Here is a 20,186-nt window from a genome sequence, read left to right as displayed (position 1 = left end):
GAAACTCAAGACAGAAATGTTATCCAGGCCAAACAAATCATGTCGGTAGCTCTGACTTGGTTAAAGCTGTTTTACAATGAGGACATTGAGGCCTGGAGGGGTTGTGTAACCTAGGTCACACTGCAGGAGAGGCCAGGCCAGGAGGGGGAGCCGGTTCTGCCACCCATCCTCCTGGTCCCCAGCTTGGCTTTGAGGGGGGGGCAGTCAGCCAGCCCTGGTCCCTCTAAAGCTAGTCATTGCTTCTCTTCTGACATAACTACAATGGCCCTTCTTTCTCTGCTTGCCTTCCCCATAGGGTAGGAAGCCTTCATCTCAGATTCTCAGCAGTAAGGGATCATCCTGCTGCTTGCTGTCCTCTCACATCAATGGTACTTGGCTGGGGCCCCAGAGCAGCCCTGTACTTATGGCTCGACAAGCAGGACAGCTCACACAGGAGCCATGGGCCCCAAAGCACAGGCCCAGAGAGTGAAGGGACTGACTTGAACCCAGCTCTGGCTGCCCAGCTCTGGAGCTCTCATTACCGAGCGAGCTGCCTTCCTGACCCACCTGTCCCAGTTCCCCCCACAAACACTGGCCACAGCCAAGAGGATGGAACTGAGATAAACCCTTTTATTTATTTATGCTTCACCATTTTGTTTAAAACAACAACAACAACCACCTTAATATAACTGACAGCCCTTCCCCCTCTGCCTTCCTTTGGGCTTGGGGTGGTTAATGGGGAAATGGCCCCCAGGGGTGGGGCTGGCCACAAGAGCCCCTCAGGGAGGTAATGGAGCCCAAATCCCCAGCCCAGGGGAAGGGGCATGTGTAGTGTATGGACTGGGGAGTTAACAGAGCTCTTGAACCTCTTCTAGTACCAACATGGGCACCCTTGGCAGACAAGGGTCAGGAAGCATGTAGGGAGGGGTCCTACCTCTCCCTGATGTCCTAATCCAGCCCCTAACTTGTGAACTAAGGGCTGGGGAACAGGAAGAGTGGAGAGAGGGTAGGGCAGGGGTCTCACACGAAGGAGTACTGATTATTAATGGCTCTGGGATGGCCTGCTTCTTCTCCACTGCCCGCTAGTGGTAACTGTTGAAGCTGCACTATAGAGGTCACCCCGGGGTCCCCACCAGATCCAGTGCCTCCCAGGGCCTCTATGCCTGGTGCTATGGTCTCTTCCAATTCAACCACGGGGACCAGCTCAACCATGGGGACCAGCTCTTCCTGGCCCCTTCCACTGCCCGCTTTCTCTTTCTCTTGCCTCTCTTTGGCTGCTGTGGCTGTTGCTGCCGCCACTTCTGGCGCCCCCGACGCCTCTTCTGCCCCAGGATGTGGGGGATCTGTCCACGAAGGGGGTTCAGGGGGCTGGGGTGTGTCACGGGAGGTGTTCGATTCTGAAGAGGAATGGTAAGGAGACAGACTGATTGTGGAGGGAGGCAAGCTCTTTCAGTGGCTTCCCCTTCACTCACCCCCCAGGAGCCATATGCTATCTCCCCCCACACCCATCTCCTGAGCAACCCCCCCGTCCATGAAGGATGGATCATGGCGGCGGTGAGAAGAGGACCACACTTACACACAGTCACTCGCTCCGAAGGGCATGAGGGTGGAGGAGGCATCGGGGTAGCATCGATCTCCCTCGCACACCCCTGCATGGCTCCCAGCCTGCTCCCGGCCTGGCGGGGGGGGGGGAGGGGTAACGTGGGGACAGATGGGACGTTGGGGCAAGGAAAAGGGAGAGATCAGACAGGGAATCAGACATCAAGGGAGGAGGGTGGGGGGTCAGACTGAACATTCCCAAGAAGGGCAGGCCCAAGGCAGGGTTGTGACAAAGGGCAAAGACAAGGCTGGGAGGATGGATCAGGGGGATGGACAGACGATGGAACAGAGGAGCCCGATGGAATGGGAATGCACCGATCAACTCTTGGCTCCCTCCCCGGCTCCAGCAAGGAGCCCTCAGCCTTCCTATGTTCTGTCAGTATCCTTTCCAAACCCCAAGGCACAGGAGCTGCTCTGCCCTGCTCTCCCCTCCACACAGCCCCCCGCCCCAGCTTTCTGGCACACACACCTCACTTCCTGGGTGCACGGGCACCTCCTCCCCTGCAGACCTGCTCTGCTCACCCTGCTGCCGCTGGGAGGACACGACATAGCTGACAAGGACAACGTCACTGGAGCCTCCAGACTCCAGAGGGATGGGATGCACCCGGAAATGCTCGAGCATATCGAAAATAGACTGGAACCACAGGTGCTGGACCCGGCACTGACCCTCCTCATTCAGCGACAAACGCAGGTGCTGAGGGCAGGACGAGCAAGGTGAAGCAGGAACCTGGGCCCCTGCTGATTCTAGAATCCTTCCCTGGGCAGTGGTGCCCCTCCCCGCTCCATCCCAAGCTATCTGGAGGGAACTGGGCCTTTTCCTCAGTCACCCACCTTGGCCTTGCCCTGGAAGTTGAAAGTGAGGACGTATTCGCCCCGCCTTGTCTCACTCTGACGTACCAGGAAAACGCCGTGGGAGCCTGTACCTCCTGCCAGCACTAACTGGGCAGCCTTGAGTCGAGAGAGCATCCCATGGAACCAAGGATATCCTGAGAGGGGCTGGTCCCCTTCACCTCCCTCTAACTCCCCCTGGAACAGGAATGACCCTTCAGAAAGGAAAAAGGGAGGGAAACCAGAATGTCAGGGAAGCTTCCCCCATCCTGGGAGAAAAAAGCTTACTTCCCAGTCGAGGTACCTCCTCCCACCATGTGACCTTTCCCTCCCCCTGGATCAGATCCCTCAGGATCCCAAGAGAGAAGTTTCAGAAAGAGAGACAACTGGGCCTGGAGGCAGACGTCCACTCACACCTCTGGTACCTGTGGCTGTTTCCGGAGTGTCCAGAGGAGGGTAGGGGGCTGAGAGGGAATGCACTGCCCCTGCTGGGGGTCCCTCTTCAATGGGGATACGGGGGGGTAACTCTGGGGGAAGTAGTTCCATTGAGTCAAAATGGGAGGCAGCAATAGAAGTGGAACTGGGGGAGATGGATGCGGAGGGACGGTCTGAGAGGCCCCCATATGCCCCTGGAAGAAAAAAAGGAGGGCAAAGTTGAGAACTCAAGAAGCTACTCCCTGGCAGACTGCTCTGCCTGGGCCCATTTCTCCACCAGCCAGTCTACCCTGTGTAGACTGAGTGGAATGAGCTGGCTAAAAGGCCAGATACCTCTTCAGGCAGTGACAGCTGACAGTTTACCAACAGCTCCTAAGATGCACTGTACACTCCTGAAAGACTGCAGTTACTGCAAGGAGGTCCCAAAATCCAAATGTGCCTCTGTTTTCCAAACCAACAACTGAAATATCAGTTGTTTTTGCAAAGGTGGGAGGTAGGAGCCCTCAAATGTTTTAACATTAAAAAAAGAGTCCTGATTTTTGCCTGCAGGAGAAAGTGCCCAACTCTAAGAGGCATTAGAAACCCTTCTATTAATCCCCCCTCATCCAGCCACCTATATCATCATCTTAACTTGTTTTTGTATATCCTGCCCTTCAGCCCAATTAGACCACTTGCTTTTTACAAATATTCAGGGCACCCCCACCTCAGGTCTCTGTCCTGTTTGCCTCCCTTCAAGCCGTATCTCCGTCCCTCACCTCCTCTTAGTATTCCCTGTCTATTCTACCCTCCCCCATTCTCTTCCTCTTTACTCCCAAGAAGCCTCCTGCCTGTGCCACTCAGAAGACACTAAGGGAGGCTTTCCTTTTAGGGACCTGCTTTTGATAGGGCATGATGTCTTATCAATCCAGCCAGACTATGAGCCCACGGAAGGCAAGGGCCTTGTCTCAGGCAACCCTTACTCCCCCATTCTGCTCCAGGACCTCATGCAAAGCCAGGTCTGTGCATGGACCTCCCTGAGCATCTGTTGAGCCTACATGAAGGTCACAAATGTAGTCGGAACACAGGCATCACGGTGGAGTGCAGAAAGAAGAGGGTCGGATGCAGGAGCTGGTGTGGTGGTCCTGTCTTTCTCAGGGACTCTCAGGTGACCTCAGAAAAGCCATTTTCCCTCACTGGGTCTTAGCTACCTGAGAGTAAAGGGGCTGGATCTGATAACCTGTGAGATCCTTTCTAGTACTAAAACTATGATTCCTTTTTCTTTCACTGAATACAGCTTATCTGCTAGACACTATGAAGCTGAGCCCAGAGCAGAGGGATGGGTGCATCAGGAGAAAAGAGCATAGTGGAAGCTAAGTCTGGAAAGATGAGCCGGGGTCAGGTAGGCACGTCTTTGTGTGTCTATATATGTGGAGAAGGTATGTGTGTGTATTTGCTCAGGCCGTGAAGTACAGAGAGAATCAAAAGAAAATTTGGCCTCACCGACATAGAAAGAGATAGAGTGAGAACAAAACAGAGATGTCTACAATGTGTTCTAGAGGCCAGGAGAAGGGAAAGTTCTCTCCAGCCAGAGTGGTAGCCTGCAGGAGACTGTGGAATTGGTGACAAGGCTGGTAGTAGAAAGTTGGACCGGAGTTTGCTTGTGGCCTCTGTAGGGTAGTGATGATGACAGTTCCAAAAGGCAAACCAAGGGATCGGCAATGCTTGGCATTTGTGTGGGGGTGGGGTGGGCGGTTGCTGGAAACAGGAATGGGGGAACACAGTGGAGTATGGCAAGAGGGCCAGGGGCCTGACAGCAAGGGCATCCTGCCTGGCAAGTCGGGAGGTTCTCTGCTCTCTAAAACTCTGCCCTTACCCTGCGATAGGCGGTCATTGCTCTCGCTGGGTCCCAGCGGCAGATCCTGGCTGGGCAGACTCTCTGAGTGATTCAGGCAGGGCAGCTCCAGGCTGTCTGTGTTCTCCCTTGCAAGGAATGAGGTCGCAGGGGCCAGAGGGAGGGTCATGGGGCGGGGACTGGTAGTGGGGCAGGGTCTGCAGAGATAGGGGAAAACAGTGCCAGGAAGACAGTCACCAGAAGAAAGGCACGAGGCTCCCCACTCCCCCCCCCCCCCCAATGATAGAAGTCAGGCCCCTCACCCTGGGCTCAGGCATTCTTGGATGTCAGACACCCAGGCCTTCACATGTAGAGCATCAGCTGTCTCCAGGATATATTCCGAGGGGCCTTCCACCTACGGGGACAAAGAAGCGTCGCAGCCAGGGCAGGGGTTGAGGGAAGCCCAGAGGTCATTTCCAGGTCTTGAGGCCTTAATCTACTTCTAATGAGAACAAGAACTTCCTCAAACTCTACTCTCCTTCCAGAAAAGAGGCAACCCCCAGGACATACTCTCAAGGCACTTGACTCACAGGCACCTCCTTTCACCAATGTCCCTTGCTAAAAGGTACTAAGGGCTCTCTTCTCAACACCAGCGCTCCAAGAGAGCTCAGAGCTCCTACCTTAACCACGAATGTGTTCTCCCGGTCAGGCATCTCCAGGGCTGTGGTCGTTCGGACGTCTGTTATAGCAGAGCAGGGAATGCTGAGTCGGGGCCGAGAAGCCTAAATTAGGGAGAGAACAAGATCTAGATCCTGGGTGTGCAGAGACCATCTTTCCCTTCCCCTCAAAGTTTCACTGTTCCTTCTATACCCTAAGGGAGTTAGATAAAAGGTAACTGCACTACTTTCTCTTTCCTGCCTACAGCTACTAAACCCAGAACCAGGAGCTAGCTTTAAAAACAAACATAAGTGAATCTATGTGTGTGGGGGCTGGTAAACTACCACAGCCTATCTACAGGGCTGAGTTACCTCTGGGGCTACTCTATCATTTGCTCCCAGTCACCTACCCCCACTCCAGGCCTCACCTTGGGTGGTACAAAGAACTCCAGGCGACTTCCTCCTCCTCCTTCTCCTTCACTCCGAAGCAGTAAGCGACACTTCTGCCACTGAGGTTGCCCTCCTCCCCCTGAGGTAGGCCCGGCTGCCCCTCCTCCCCGGCCCACTCCAGCTGGGTCAGGGGCTGCTTCTTCAGCCCCCATGAAACTCAGCAGCTCTTCCCTCTGGACCATCCCTGTTCCATCCTTCAACGTCCCCCCTCCCCGACTTAGTCTCAACCTCTCGAAACGGTGAGTCCATCTTTCCCCAGGGGATGTTCCGTCACCAACCAGTCCCCTACCAATGGTCCCAGCCCCACCAGAGGAGTTGGAGTTGCTGTTTCCTCCCAAGACTGGGGGGCCTGATGAGGTCTCCAGGGGCCCAGCTGGGGAGGGAGGGTCAACAGTCCCCCGCCACTGTAGGATGCCACGGACCGAACCGCGGACGGAGCGACCCACTGAACGGAGGGAGAAGCGTTTCTTTAGCTTCGGCTTTGAGGAGGTTGTCGAAGAGGAAGAGACTGAGGAAGGGAGGGGGCCGGCCAGGTCCTCAGATGATCGAGAAGGGCCCAGCACAGCCAGGGGCCCACCCACCCTGCAGCTCTCAAGGGACAGGTCATGTGGTGGGATCTCCGCTCCAGGACTCAGGGGAGCCAGGATGGGTGGCGAGAGGGAGCCAGAGGCCCGGGCCACCTCAGCTTCAAAGTGCTGCAGGAAGAGCTCAGCAAAACGGCGGGAGAAGGCAGCCTCAGCCCCTGGCCCCGCATATTGGGGGTGGGAGGCCAGGTAAAGGCGGAACCGGCGGGCAAAATCCAGGGCGGCAGCCCGGGCATGGGACTCACAGAACTCCCGCCAACTTGGGGGAGGTGGTGGTGGCAAGGGGGTAGGGGATAGGGAGCCTCCATCCTCTGGGGATGGGGTACCATTCATGATGGCCCCCAGGAGGTGGAGAGGGGGAGCCTGTGGGGAGGGGCAGCAAAGAGGAAAGCGACCAGAAGACACGGGGTGAGCGGCAGCAGCTGCAGAAGGAAGAGAGAGGTACATACATGGAGTCACTGCTGAGGAGGGACCAGGGCGAGTCCCACCCCAAGCCAGAGACTCCCTCCTATGAGAAACTGGTGAAGAAAACCAAAACTGCCTCCTTTCCCTTTTCCAGATCCTCATACCCCACATACCCCGGTAAACCAGTTCTCCAGTGTCTAGCCTGCACCCATCCTGCTGCCTCCTCAACTCACTTTCCTTGGCTTTGGATCCACGAGTTATGGAGGCTGGGGAGCACCTTCCTCCAAAAAGGAATCTATTCCAAATCACCTCCCTTCTCTAAAACGGATCCTTCAATATTTATTACATGCTTCCCATATGCTGTTCTAGAGTCTTCCATACGGTTATCTTACCTTTCCCTGTGAGAGGCTTTAATAATCTCTATAATAGATGAGGAAACTGAAGCTCAGAAAAGTTTCAGAACTTCAGGTCTACTGTTTTTCCCACAGCATAGTCCCTGTCCCCAGGGACTGACTGAACCAGCCTCAGCTATAGTCCCTCACTGTTTCAACTCTCAGAGGACCAAAGGGATCTGGGCTTATGGAGCTTAGAGACCCTCCAGCTCTAAGGAGGGAAGGTTACTCATTAGAGAGGACAGCAGGACAATGGACTGAAACAGCAACTGCCTTGAAAGCCAATCCTAGAACTCAGGGCCCAAGCACTGGGTACAAGAGGCCAGAATGGCTTCAGTTTGGGACCCAGAGGCAACAGCACCAGGGGAGGGAAGCTGTGGGTTGGGTCAGGCTAGGGCAAGTCTCTGCTGCCCAAAAAGTAAATAACACATAAGAGGGATATGAGGGTCCTTTGACTTTTCATCTCCTACTCTCTCACTGGGGAGTGTGCCCTAAAGACTGGTTAGCATGGTGGGGCCATGGGTTCTGGAGTCAGACCTGGGATCAAATCCCAGCTGGGATCAAATCCCTATTAGCTGTATTAATGAACAAATTATGTGTTCTGAATCTCAGTTTTCATATCTGTAAAACAGAACTAATGGTCCCAACCTCCTAGAATCACTGGGAGAATAAAATGGATTATGTTAGTGCTTGAAACAAAGTTAAGCACACAATACAAGGCTGCCATTATTGTATTATGACTCCAATTTTCTAAAAAGAAAATTAGAGAAAAGAAAGGTCTTCCCAAGTTCTTACAATTAGAAAGTGGCAGAGCTGGGTGTGGAATTAAAACCCATTGCTCTTTTGTTAGAGTTCCTCCTCAAAACTACACTGGAAGATGACAGCAGGAGGCGAAGGCGGCTTAGGAAAGTCTCCCCACAGAGACCCTTAGTCTTGTGCTCAGACCCACAGCCTAGCTGCACTACCGTCACCCCTCCACTGTCCCCTTGGTCTAGGATCTATACACTCAGCTGGCCCTAGCCACAGGGACAACTCCAAACCAACGAGAAGAGGCCAGCAGATGCAGGAGTCATGGAGCACAGGGGAACTGAGCCAAGAGGTGCAGACACAGCAGCGACCAACCTCCGGCTAGAGGCCACCTCAGCGCACACCGGCCCAACCATCCCTCTGCACCACAGGCAGACCCTGCCCCCTTCAGGCCCGCTAACCCTGCAGCTCCTGAGCTGGTGACTCAGTTTCTCTTCTGCTAAGTAGGATTCAGAACCCATTTTCCCGGTGCACCTGCCTCCTGGCTCAGTTCTGCTATTTCCCGAAGAGCGGGTGGTGGAAGGTGCAGGCTCCACTCTTGGCTGGGACCCTCCGGGCGCGGGGGGCAATCCACTCCGACCCGACGCTGCCCCCTGGCCACCCCCCGCCCTCCCATTCCCCGGGGCCGCGGGCTCCTCGGGACCAGCCCTGTCTTCTGCACCCACTCCGGGCCCGAGCGCACACCTCCTGGCCCGGGGCCCCCACGCCCACCCCCACCCCAACTCCTCTCAGGCTCCGGGGCCGGGGCCGGGTCGCGGTGAGAGAAGAGGTACTTGAAGAGGGGGGTTCCGGTTCCGGTCCCACCTGCATCTCGGTCCCCGCGGTTAGCTCCGGCGGCGGCGGCAGCTCCCGCTCCCCACCCCCCTCTCCGCGACCAGCTCCCAGCCCGGTTCTGCGCAGGCGCCGGGACCCCTTTTCCCGTCACCGAAGGAAGCAATCATAGAGAAGAGCGGCGAGAGGGAAGGGCACCTTCACACTCACTTCCGTCATCCTTTGGCTCAGTGCAGACCTGAAGGAGCTAAGGAGCGTGAGACTCCTGAAGGGCTTCTGTGACTTCTCCACTTGCACCTCAAAGGGGCCGCGGAAGCAGCGATGGGAAGGGGCTGGCTCACACTAGAGCGCCCTCCCGGAGGAGATTCGGGACAAAGGAATGAAGTCCACCATAGAGACGCCACTTTCCAGACTAGAACCCCGAAACCCTGTGGAAGGCTAGAGTAGCCTCGGCTGCCGGAAACCAGCGAGACGACCATGCTTTCTGAAGGGCCCGTTGCAGCCTAGAGCGCCCAGCCCTGTTGCTGAGGGGGACGCGGAGACTGCCCTCAAGGAGTGGGGCGAGGAAAGACGCGGGTGACCTTGGCGAGGCCCTGCGAGGAGGCGGAGCCTGAACTTGCGACCTTGGTTTCTCTGAGGAAAGGGACAGGTGGTCCAGGAGGTTCCATCTTTAAGACAGGAAATAAAGATGGGGGTCAGATATAGTATGAGGTCAGTTTTGGACTTGCTCATAGGACTGTGGGCGACAGGCAAACATGGAATCTGAAGCTCAAGAGAGACATTAAGGCCAGAGAGGGAAACTGAGAATATAAAGGTATAGAAGATAATTGAAATCATGAGCATCATGAGATCCTCTCCCTGTCGGATCTCTCAGTGACCTAGCTCCAACTGACTCTAAACGATTAAGGACTTTATTGGAGCAGGTAATTCAAAAGTCCAGAGTGTATTAGGCTTCTAGAACAGCTGAATACAGGGCTCAAAAGATGTGAGAAGTCTGTATTTCATAGATATCTGCAGAGAACAGGGCTCTGCTTTCCCCATGCATTTGGCTTCATTTTCAGGCAGGCTCTTCTCTCTTAGTATAAGATGTCTTTCTCTAGTTCCAAGCTCAAGTTCTAATAGCTTTGCAACTCTAGAGAAAGAAGCATGTCGTCTGAGATTGAAATAAAATTTTCAAACCTGACTGTGGTTGATTGGCTTGGATCAAGTGCCCATCCTGGAACGCAGAGGCAAGCAGACCCAAGAGATGGAGATGGGTACATGCCCTGAGTCACACAAGAATGTTTTTGTTCAAGGCTGAGGCTCTCTGGGTGGGGTTGGGAAAAAAACATCAATATGGAAGAGCAAATTCTGGTCTAGCCAGAATGAGTACCCCCTCAGCTCTACTTCTGCTCTGTTCAAACTAATAGCAACTCCCAGGTGACCTTTAAGTTCTTCATCATCACCTTTGTCCACCCCTCTTCCCACTTCAGAGGAAGATGCCAATGGATACATGCTTTTTTCTGTAGTTGGCCCATCATTGTCTGGGGGAGAGAGGCACAGATGAGGACTACACAAAGGGAAGGGGCCGGTGATGATGAGTTTGGAAGTGTCAAATCTAAGATGTCCTATGAAACTTCTGAAATGTTATATATTGGCGCTGTGCCATATGGTAGCCACTAGCCACATGTGACTATTTAAGATGTTAAATGTGGCTAGTGTGACTGAGGAACAGAAAATTTTAAAGTTAAATACCCATGTGGCTGGTGGCTATTGTATGAGATAGTGCAGGAGGTGTCCATGGACAACCAGGTGGGGCTATCCACCAGAGATGGATCTACTGTTTAATCTGCACAAAGCAGTTTGGTGGTGATCAGATCTGGGTAGTGTTTGATGCCATGGATATGAGTGAGACTGTCCAAGTTATATATACATAGAGAGGAGAAGCGGGCCCAGGACCTGGGGAACAAAAATAGTCAAAGAGGAGTAGAAAGTGGCTGAGATGATATCTTGGATCAAGTATCCCAGAAGCAGACCCTGAGATGAGGATTTGCATGTAACTGATTTAAGAAAGTGCTACCAGGACATGAAATTTTGTTGGTTTGTCCAGAGTGATGTCCAGATGAATCCCAGAATGATTTGATTAGTGAGAGAAAAGTATTTGAAAAGTCCCCTTCGGGGAATGGTGAGAACAGGGAAAAACTCAACTTCCCCAAGTTGAATTCTTGATATTCTTACAAGCAGTGTGGACAGCCAAAGGTATAGGCTGAGCCCCCAGTCTTGGGGTTTGTTCATATGAAACTTAACCCCACGAAGGATAGGTCAAGCCTACTTAAAATTAGGCCTAAGAGTCACCCCCAAGAGAGCCTCTTTTGTTGCTCAGATGTGGCCTGCCTCTCCAGCCAACACAACAAGCAAACTCACTACCCTCCTCCTGTCTACATGGGACATGACTCCCAGGGGTGTGGACCTTCCTGGCATCGTGGGACAGAAATCCTAGAATGAGCTGAGACTCAGCATCAAGGGATTGAGAAAACCTTCTTGACCAAAAGGGGGAAGAGTGAAATGAGACAAAGTGTCAATGGCTGAGAGATTCCAAACAGAGTCGAGAGGTTATCCTGGAGGTTATTCTTATACATTAAGTAGATATCACCTTGTTATTCAAGATATAATGGAGAGGCTGGAGGGAACTGCCTGAAAATGTAGAGCTGTGTCCAGGAGCCATGTTTCTTGATGATGATTGTATAATGATATAGCTTTCACAAATGCGACTGTGTGATTGTGAAAACCTTGTGTCTGATGCTCCTTTCATTCACCTTGTCAACAGAAGAGTAGAACATATGGAATAAAAATAAATACTAGGGGAAACAAATGCTAAAATAAATTTAGTTTGAAATGCTAGTGATCAATGAAAGGAAGGGGTAAGGGGTACGGTATGTATACATTTTTTTTTCTGTTTTCATTTTATTTCTTTTTTCTGAATTGATGCAAATGTTCAAACAAATGATCATGATGATGATATGCAACTATGTGATGATATTGTGAATTACTGATTATATATGTAGAATGGAATGATCAAAATAGGAATGTTTGCATTTATTTTTTTTTATTTAAAAAAATAATAAATAAATAAAATTAAAAATTAAAAAAAGAAGTGCTACCAGTAGAAACCAGTAATGGAGTGACAGAAGCAGGACAGGCAAAGAGAGGAAGCCAAACAAGGGAATGATGTCAGAGTATTCAGCCTAATCCTGCAGGAGTGCCCCAGATATAAGTTATGCCTCAGATTTGTCTGAAAATAAAGGGAGCTGAGACTTTCTTACTCCCAGCAACCCTCAGTCATTGGCTAAGGGCTGCCCCTGAGATATTTCAATTCTCAGGCACTTCTATCAAAGTAGAACCTAGAGTGGCCTGAAAGCATTCCTCAGGGAAAAAAATTCTGAAAGTTTTAACTGTAGGAAGTGAAACCCCACACCAAAGAGCAGGGGGAGGCTGGGCAAACATAACGTACAAATGATTTAAAGGCATCCAAAGGGATCTGGTTTTGTGCACTGCCATTGTCTCCTATAGGCAGCAGCGATGACTAAGAGATTTCTGGGTGACCTTGGTGAGCGTAATATTTTTTATAATTTAAAATTTTTTTTAAATACCACAAAAACACCAAACACACGCAAACATTCTTATTTTGATCATTCTGTTCTACATATATAATAAGTAATTCATAATATCATCACATAGTTGCATATTCATCATGATCATTTCTTAGAACATTTGCATCAATTCAGAAAAAGAAATAAAAAGACAACAGAAAAAAAATTCATACATACCACACCCCTTACCCCTCCCTTTCATTGATCACTAGCATTTCAAACTGAATTTATTTTTACATTTGTTCCCCTATTATTTATTTTTATTCCATATGTTCTACTCATCTGTTGACAAGGTAGATAAAAGGAGCATCAGACACAAGGTTTTCACCATCACACAGGGTGAGCGTAATTTTAGGGCAGTAGTAGTAACAGAAGCCAGGTGACAGAGGATTGAATGGAGGTGTGAATGGGAGGTAAAGAAATGGGAGAAGAAATATAGAGAGCTGTCCCATAACAGTTCAGCTGAAAAGAGAAAGGAAGGAGAGAATGGAGGGTTGTACTGTGAGAGGGTGGGAAGGTTTGCTTGTTTGTTTATATCTTCAGGGATACCTGTTTATGTTGGAAGTCTGTGGGGGAAAGGAGCCAGTAGAGAGACTGATAGTGAATGGACAAGTTACAAGATCAAGGCACACACAAAAAATTAGTTGTGTTTCTATATGCCAGCAAAGAATATTCTGAAATAAACAATTAAAAAAAAATTCCATTTACCGTAGACCCTAAAGAAGAAAACATCTAGGAATAAATTTAAACAAGGAGATGAAGGACTTGTAAATGGAAAACTATAACACAATACTGAAAGAAATTAAAGAAGACCTAATTAAATGGCAAGATATCGCGTGTTCATGGATAGTAAGACTCAGTATTATTGAGATGTCAATACTACCTACCCAAAGCAATCCACAAATCCAGCAGCCTTTTTTGCAGAACTGGAAGAACTGATCATATGGAATTGCAAGGGGCCTGGCATAGCCAAATCAATAGTGAAGAAGAACAAACTTGGGCGGGCTCACATTTTCTTATTGTATAACTTACTACAAAGGCATAGTTAAAGGTTGTACTGGCACATAGAGAAGGTTGTACTGGCACAAAGACATGGAATAGTGGAATAGAATTGAGCGTTAAGAGATAATTAATGGAGCAAAGTTCCAGGGACTGTATGAAGGGATGGGATCCAGGGCCAATGCTAAGCCAGGGTACCACTATGAAGGGGAGACATATCTCTTCCTTGGGAAAAGAGGTTTTAATACTCAGAATGCTTTCAGCTACAAGCAACAGAAACCCCAATTTAAGCTAGTTTAAACATGAAAAGAGGAGGATGGTATTGGTTCACTAAATTGGAAAGTCAGAAGTTGAATGATTCCAAGCATGGCTAGCATTGGAGGCTCATACAATACCAATTGAACTTGGTCTAGGTCTCTTAACATTACTTTTCTCTGGACTGTCTTCATTCTCAAGCAAGACAAGGTCCACACTTAAATTGCACCAAGTTTTAACAACTCTAGCAGAATGAAACAGGATTGAGTCTTATAACCTTGGCTTGGGTCACCCACTGACAATCCCTGGGCCAATCACTTGTGACCATGAGGGATGAGTTATGCTGACTGATAATCTCTAAATCGTGGTTCCATCATCAGAGATGGGCTGAGCTTAGCTCCAGTCAAACTCCATGGGCTGAACATGGCAGAAGGTGGCTCTTTGAAGAAAAACCAGGGTCTCTGACCCAGGGTGGCGTGGTTGCTCATGCGATCTTTTGGGGAGTCATCTTGACTCTCCTTCATCCCTAAGAGATGGGGATTTCTCCTATTTCATCTTCATTTCTGGGACATCAAATTCAGCCTTGGTGCTTTGGCCTGGACTTCCTGCCCCACTAAATCATACCCTGTTCAATTAGGACTTTCTGAGAGAACGAAAATACTTCTGCTTCACTCGGGCTTGCCTCTGAGCCTACACACATCCTTCCTTTCCCTTCTGCCAAGATGGGCAGTTTAGCCTTCCTCCATTTTCAGGCTCCGAAGTGTGGCCTCCTTTAGGCGGACCCACCTATGCCATCTCTCGAGTGCTTTTCACTTAGTAGCTTTTGTGTAACATTTGTTAAGTATTTCCAACTGGGACCTCCCCAGTCACATCTGATGACAAGTGTGATCAGAGCTCAGATTGCAGTTTGGAAGGGCATCTGGGACCAGGATGCAGATGGCTCAAACAATCCTACCTGAACTTGGTCTCAGTCTCTTAGCACTGCTTTTAGAGAATGGAGTTTAGGCCTAGAGGCAGAGGCAGTTGGTGTAGCAGTCCAAGAGAGGGCTGATGCCAGTCTGACCAGATCAGAGCAGTGGAGTTGGCATTCAAAGGGGATGTCCAGAATGAGGAGGCATTGCAAGGCTGGCTGGTGAGCAAGAGAGGAGTGAAGGATGAGTTTCCAATGAGGGTTTGCTAAGAGACATCAAGGACAAAGCTCTGGGTCCTAGTCCTCGATTTGCCACTGTGTTGCTGGGCCAGCCCAGTTCTCATTCCCAAGAAATCTTAGACATCATACAGTTCAACTTCTTCACTCTGCCCCCATCTTATAGATAATAAGCAGAAGCCCAAAAAGTTACAGCTACTCACCTTTTATTTGGAAAATGAATGTGAACCCAAAATTTGCTTTCCACTGAAAACAGGAAACTTCATAAACCTATAATACATCCTCAACCTAAATAATCCATTCAAGAAACAATTCCTTAAACCAATGCTTATTGCTCACCTAAGTGTTAGGTACTATTCTTAGAGTAAAAAAAATAATAATAATAAGCTTTGACTGTCATGAGCTGGTGAGAGAGAAACAAATAAACAAGTAAACTGAGATAAGAAACTTGAAGAGGATAATTGGTAAGGTGACTTAGGGGCTGCTTTAGCTAGAGGAGGTGACATCTGAGGTGGGACCCGAATGATGACAGGGAATAAACCATGAAGAAAGCTGCAGTGAAGAATGTTACAGGGACAGGGAAAAACATCTGCAAAGACCCCAAGATAGGAACAACTGCAGGACATTTGCAGGGAAGGAAGGCAGTGTGGCTGGGAGAGAGCAAGGGAGAGGAAAGTCATATCACAAGAGAGTCAAAGAGTAGGCAGGGGGCCAGATCAGGCAGGCCTTGTGGGCCAAAGAGATGATTTTTTTTAAAAAAATAGTTTTATTGGGATATAATTAAACTACCATGCAATTGTCCATTTAAAGTAGAAGTTTGGATGTTATTCTAAGTGCCACAGGAGTTAATAAGGGAATATTAATTTCTGATAAATTATTTTTTCAGGGACCATATGTTTTATTTATTAAAGTAAACCAAACTCCAAGCAGAATTGTAGCTGCTTACTAGAAAATTTTTAATGCTTTTTGAAAGAAAAATATATACATTACTGAACTCCAATGACCGCACAAATATAAAATGTGGATGACATGGTTAAACACTGAGACAAGTAGGATAAAGTTTTGGGTTGCCACAAGCTCAGAATAATCAATAGTGTGATGGTGCATGATTTAGTGACAGAAAAATTAAACTAGGTCTGGGCCCCAGGACAAGTCACTTAAACTCACTGTAAAATAAAGTTAAGAAGAACACATAATTCAAAAGATTGTTTTGAGGGTAAGATTATCTCTGTGAGAATTTTTTGCTGATGCATATTTTTAAAAGCTTGATCTGGCTACTGTGTGGATGATGGATTTGACAGGTATTAGGAATAGGAATAATAGCTGGGAGACCCACCAGAAAGCTCTTGAGGTAACCTGGACCAACAATGCCACCAAGTAGACCCCCAGGGCCTACTTGAGGAGTGGCCACATTTGGGGTATATTCTGGAGAACCAGCAGGGCTGGATAATGGGCTAGGTGAACAGGGCAAGGGAAATGGTGGTTCTGTTTATTGACATATGTAAGGGATGAGGGGGTGGGAGAGAAAAAAGAGTACTATTTTGGACACTGTAAATGGTGAGCACCACAGTGGCAGCACCCTTCAGCTGAGAAAGCTCACTAACAGTTCAACTGTTTAGCCAGGTACAGGGGAGGAGAGATTTGTGAAGCCCAGCCCCCACCCTGCTCAAGTCACAACGTATTCCCAAACAAGCAAAACCAGGACATATGTCTCAGTGTACCAACTGCTGTAAGAGTGTCTGTCAGGCTGTAATGGGCTACAAATAACAGACAACTCTGAAGCATTCTGGCTTAAACCATAAAGACAGTCATCATCTCCTACCACAAGGAATCCAGCCTTCTAGGATCCTCTATGCTTTGGCCTCCTCTGGGTTCTGGCCTTGTCATCCAACTGGGAGCAAGAAGGCTACAGTGTTTCCCGCTCCCTGCCAGAACCAGCCACATGTGGAGTCAGAAAGAGGTCCATCGCTTCCAGTGTTTCCTTCTTTAAAGTGAGGAATTCTTTTCTGGAAGTTTCCTCAAACAGATCTCCTCTTACCAATTATTGGCCCCAGAGGAGTCATATACTCAACCCTAAACAAATGCCCTGGCAAGGACCAGGGGATTCCAGGACCAGCGGAATTGTATTAGACCTGTCAGGATTTATTCCTGGAGCTGGGAAAAGGGCAGCCAGACCAGGCCAGACCAGGCCTTTTGTTTTGATGAACAAAATCAGGGCCCTGCCTGCAGGGAGATGAGAAAATTGCTGCTAATTTGGAGCTAAAATGTCTGCCATAGAGCAGAATGAATGGCCTGCTGCGGGGGTGGAGGAACCCAGAAGCCCTTTGATTTCAAGAGCACCTTTTTTAAGAGTTAAAGATTCTGTACAAAGAACCCTTCTTTCTTTAACTGTAATGACAAAAACAAAAATGTTTAAAAGAGAAAATCTCTCTCCTCCTCCAAGGAGATTCACAGCCTGCCGAAATCACAATTGTTTTCAACTTCCTTTGTCCTAATCTCTTTATCCCCTGCCTTCTCCCATCCATGGAGCCGTTCCTCCCTGGTTCATTTTATGTTGTTCACAAGCATTTTTACAGGTACCTGGCTCCATCTCTGCAACTCTGAGCCTGCTCCATCTAGCGGATATGTCACAATTAATGCTACCATATCTACATACTGGACATTTGTGATCATTCTACTCTTTCATTGTATTTGTCACAGGCATGGCTGGGCATCTTTCTTTTTCTTTAATTGTGGTACTATATATATATATATATATATATATATATATAAAATTTGCCTTTTTAATCATTTTCAGGTATACAAGTCAGTGGCACTAATAACATTTACAATGTTGTGCTACCATTACCAGCATCCATTACCAAAACTTTTCCATCACCCCAAGCAGAAACCCTATACCCATTAAGCAGTAATCCCGCGTTCATTCCTCCCTCTAGCCGCTGGTAACCCCTAATCTACTTTTTTTCTTTATATATTTCATGTAAGTGGAATCATACACTTTTTTGTCCTTCTGTGCCTGGCTTATTTCACTTAGCATAATATTTTCAGGGTTCATCCATATTATAGCATATATCAGAACTTCATTCCTTTTTTCTGGCTAAATAATATTCCATGGTATGGATAGACCACATTATGTTTAACCATTTATTTGTTGATGGACACCTGTGTTGTTTCTGCCTTTTTGTTGTTGTGATTAATGCTGCTAAGAACACAGATATAAGAGTATTTGTCTGAGTTCCTGCTTTCAGTTTTTTGGGGGTATATCCTAGGAGTGAAATTGTCAGGTCATATAGTAATTCTATGTTTAACTTTCTGTGGAAAGTCTCTTTTGAAGAGACTTTCTTATACCTCTAGGGAAATTCCCTATCAGTCCTGCTTCCCCAACATCAAAGTTGACAATATCTCTCTCAGCCTCCTCTGATACAAGAACACTTACATGATCAAGGCTTCCACAATCAGGCACATCCACGTGAGACTTTGAATCTGTCTGGCTTTGGGGCAGGGTGGAGGGAGGTCACTTTCTTGATGCAGAAGTGGTTTCAGTGCCGCGAGCAGTAGCAGACAAGTCTAAGTCCTGGCATTTAGTATCTGGAGACAGTGGTAGCAGCAGCAGTTTTCTTTTCAGGTCAGTTCAGCAGCTATTTATCCAGCCCTCCCCATCCCTGCCCAGAACTTTTTATTTATTCATTTATTTATTTATTTATTTATTTATTTATTTAATCACTTGCCCAGTACTCTTTAACAAATCCCTCTTCTGCTTAAACCAGCCAATATAAATTCTGTTACCTGTAAATTAAGATTTCCGACTGATCCATTCACTGTTATAAAAGATGTTGTAGTTAACAGCTCTATAATATTTTTTTCTTCCTTTGGACTCTTAGCCCTGTGCTTCTGAAACTTCATTCAAAGGCACCCCCTTCAAAAATTTTTGCCACCCATAATATTATTTACCGAATACTTTTTAAATTGACTGATCTTTTGAAACTCAGCATTTACTTGTGCCAGGTTTTTCCTTTTTTTTAAAACAATACACACACACAAACACCATTAAAAGAGAATCCATTAGTTCACATACCACCCCCCAAAAAATTCATAACCCACTAGTGATCACAAAAATCTTAGGATAATTTCCAAGAGTAGAGTGACAGAGGTAAAGGGTAGGAACAAAGAAAACAGTTTTACACTGTACCAGCCCTTTCTAAGAAAAGGTGATAGTTTGGAGGACCAGGAGGAAAGCGGTGTTGGCTGGTCTCTTGGTTTATCTGAACCATCCATAAAATTATAGTTCTGTGATAGTACTGTACATTGGTTTAGTGCTATGTTTTGGAGTTTTGCTGCATTAGGTTCCTTAACCTCCCTGATCCTCAGTTTTCTCACCTGTAAAATGGGAGAAAGAACAGATCCTACTATACAGGGTAGCACTGGAAGCAGTAATTGTGTACCAATACGAAGCATCTGCACAACACCTGATACCTAAAAAGCTGTAGTTCATAGTTGTCGAAACTCCTCTGTGCTTAATAAAGGGAGGGTGTGTGTGTTATAAATATAGTTTCCCTGATAGTGCCCAGTCCCTCTGAATCATAATCTCCAGGTAAGGAAGCCAGTCAACATAGTCACAGGATCTAGTGAGTTTCAGAAACTTAATCGGGTTTAAGTAGCTGCTATTATTGTCTTGGAGTAATGTTGGGAAGCTGCGATGAAACGATGGATGTGAAAGTTAAAAGTTATTACTCATTCATTCAGTCAACGCATTTATTGAGCACTCATTGCATGCCCCGCCCCGCGTTAGGTGATGGGGATAAAGCCTAGAACAAGATTCAGTCTGCCGTTAAACGCCCCCCTAGGTTGGTCCTTCACCCTCATTTATAAAATTGAGGCGGGAGTCGGGAGGTGGCGGTAGTGGTGGTGGCGGGGCGACGATCGGAGAGTTTCTCCCTGGGCTGCTGATGGTTTACAGGAATGTCTTGGGGACTGTGACCTGTAAAGTCGGGCAGTAAAGAGTCCAGGAAGTTGTGAGCCAGGGGGCAGCTATTTGTGGGGCAGGGACTATTCGACCAGGAGAACAGAGGATTCCGTCCCTGATCTCGGCCCGTCTCATTTCCTCTCAGGTGGATACTGTTATTTCCATCTAACGGATAAGGTTTAGCGGACAGAGGGCTTACACTTGATCCCACGCCCAAAAGGCGCCCCGGGCCTGGCCCTACCTCCACCTGCGGCATGGAGGCCGCCCGGCCTCCCGCGAGCCGCGCGCAGCAAGTCGGACTCCAGGGGATTCGCGGCCTCTCTCCGCCGGCCCGGGACGTTCCTCAACAGTCCGCGCTAGGGCCGTCTTTGCCTTTCGGAGGCCAGGACGCTGCCGACCCCGCGGGCCCTTACCTAACCCAGACTCAAAGTGCCCTCCCGACCCGCCGGCCTACAAACTACAATGCCCACGATGCTT

The 20,186-nt window shown here is 48.5% G+C and overlaps 1 protein-coding gene and 1 long non-coding RNA gene across 10 annotated transcripts; one reads left to right on the top strand and one right to left on the bottom strand.

Annotated features, from left to right (window-relative positions):
• Nucleotides 1-595: 595 nt before the first annotated feature.
• SH2B1 (SH2B adaptor protein 1) lies at nt 596-9,178 on the bottom strand. 6 transcript variants are annotated; one of them, XM_077141405.1, is made up of 10 exons: nt 8,750-8,857; nt 5,736-6,763; nt 5,332-5,433; nt 4,975-5,066; nt 4,694-4,869; nt 2,832-3,035; nt 2,410-2,621; nt 2,101-2,272; nt 1,556-1,655; nt 1,228-1,376 (listed from the first exon to the last, which is right to left on the bottom strand). In XM_077141405.1, exons 2-10 carry the CDS (start codon nt 6,672-6,674, stop codon nt 1,358-1,360), a joined length of 2,016 nt encoding a protein of 671 aa, XP_076997520.1. In that variant the 5' UTR covers nt 6,675-6,763; nt 8,750-8,857; the 3' UTR covers nt 1,228-1,357. The 6 variants fall into 6 exon arrangements, with proteins under 6 accessions (XP_076997517.1, XP_076997522.1, XP_076997521.1 ...); XM_077141404.1 differs by having other exon boundaries at nt 1,263-1,376; nt 2,048-2,272; XM_077141402.1 differs by lacking the exons at nt 1,556-1,655; nt 8,750-8,857 and adding an exon at nt 8,927-9,178 and having other exon boundaries at nt 596-1,376.
• Nucleotides 1,694-19,902, top strand: LOC143667316 (uncharacterized). Of its 4 annotated transcripts, none has more exons than XR_013167987.1 (4): nt 1,694-2,827; nt 3,819-3,985; nt 4,115-4,219; nt 19,855-19,902. It is a non-coding gene; the product is annotated as an uncharacterized LOC143667316 (long non-coding RNA). The 4 variants fall into 4 exon arrangements; XR_013167985.1 differs by lacking the exon at nt 19,855-19,902 and adding an exon at nt 8,134-8,578; XR_013167986.1 differs by lacking the exon at nt 19,855-19,902 and having other exon boundaries at nt 1,694-2,292; nt 4,115-4,594.
• Nucleotides 19,903-20,186: the final 284 nt, after the last annotated feature.

The sequence above is a fragment of the Tamandua tetradactyla genome, chromosome 23, assembly GCF_023851605.1.
Source record: "Tamandua tetradactyla isolate mTamTet1 chromosome 23, mTamTet1.pri, whole genome shotgun sequence".
In the NCBI taxonomy this organism is placed as follows: domain Eukaryota; kingdom Metazoa; phylum Chordata; class Mammalia; order Pilosa; family Myrmecophagidae; genus Tamandua; species Tamandua tetradactyla.
This window is presented reverse-complemented; position numbering and strand designations above follow the sequence as displayed.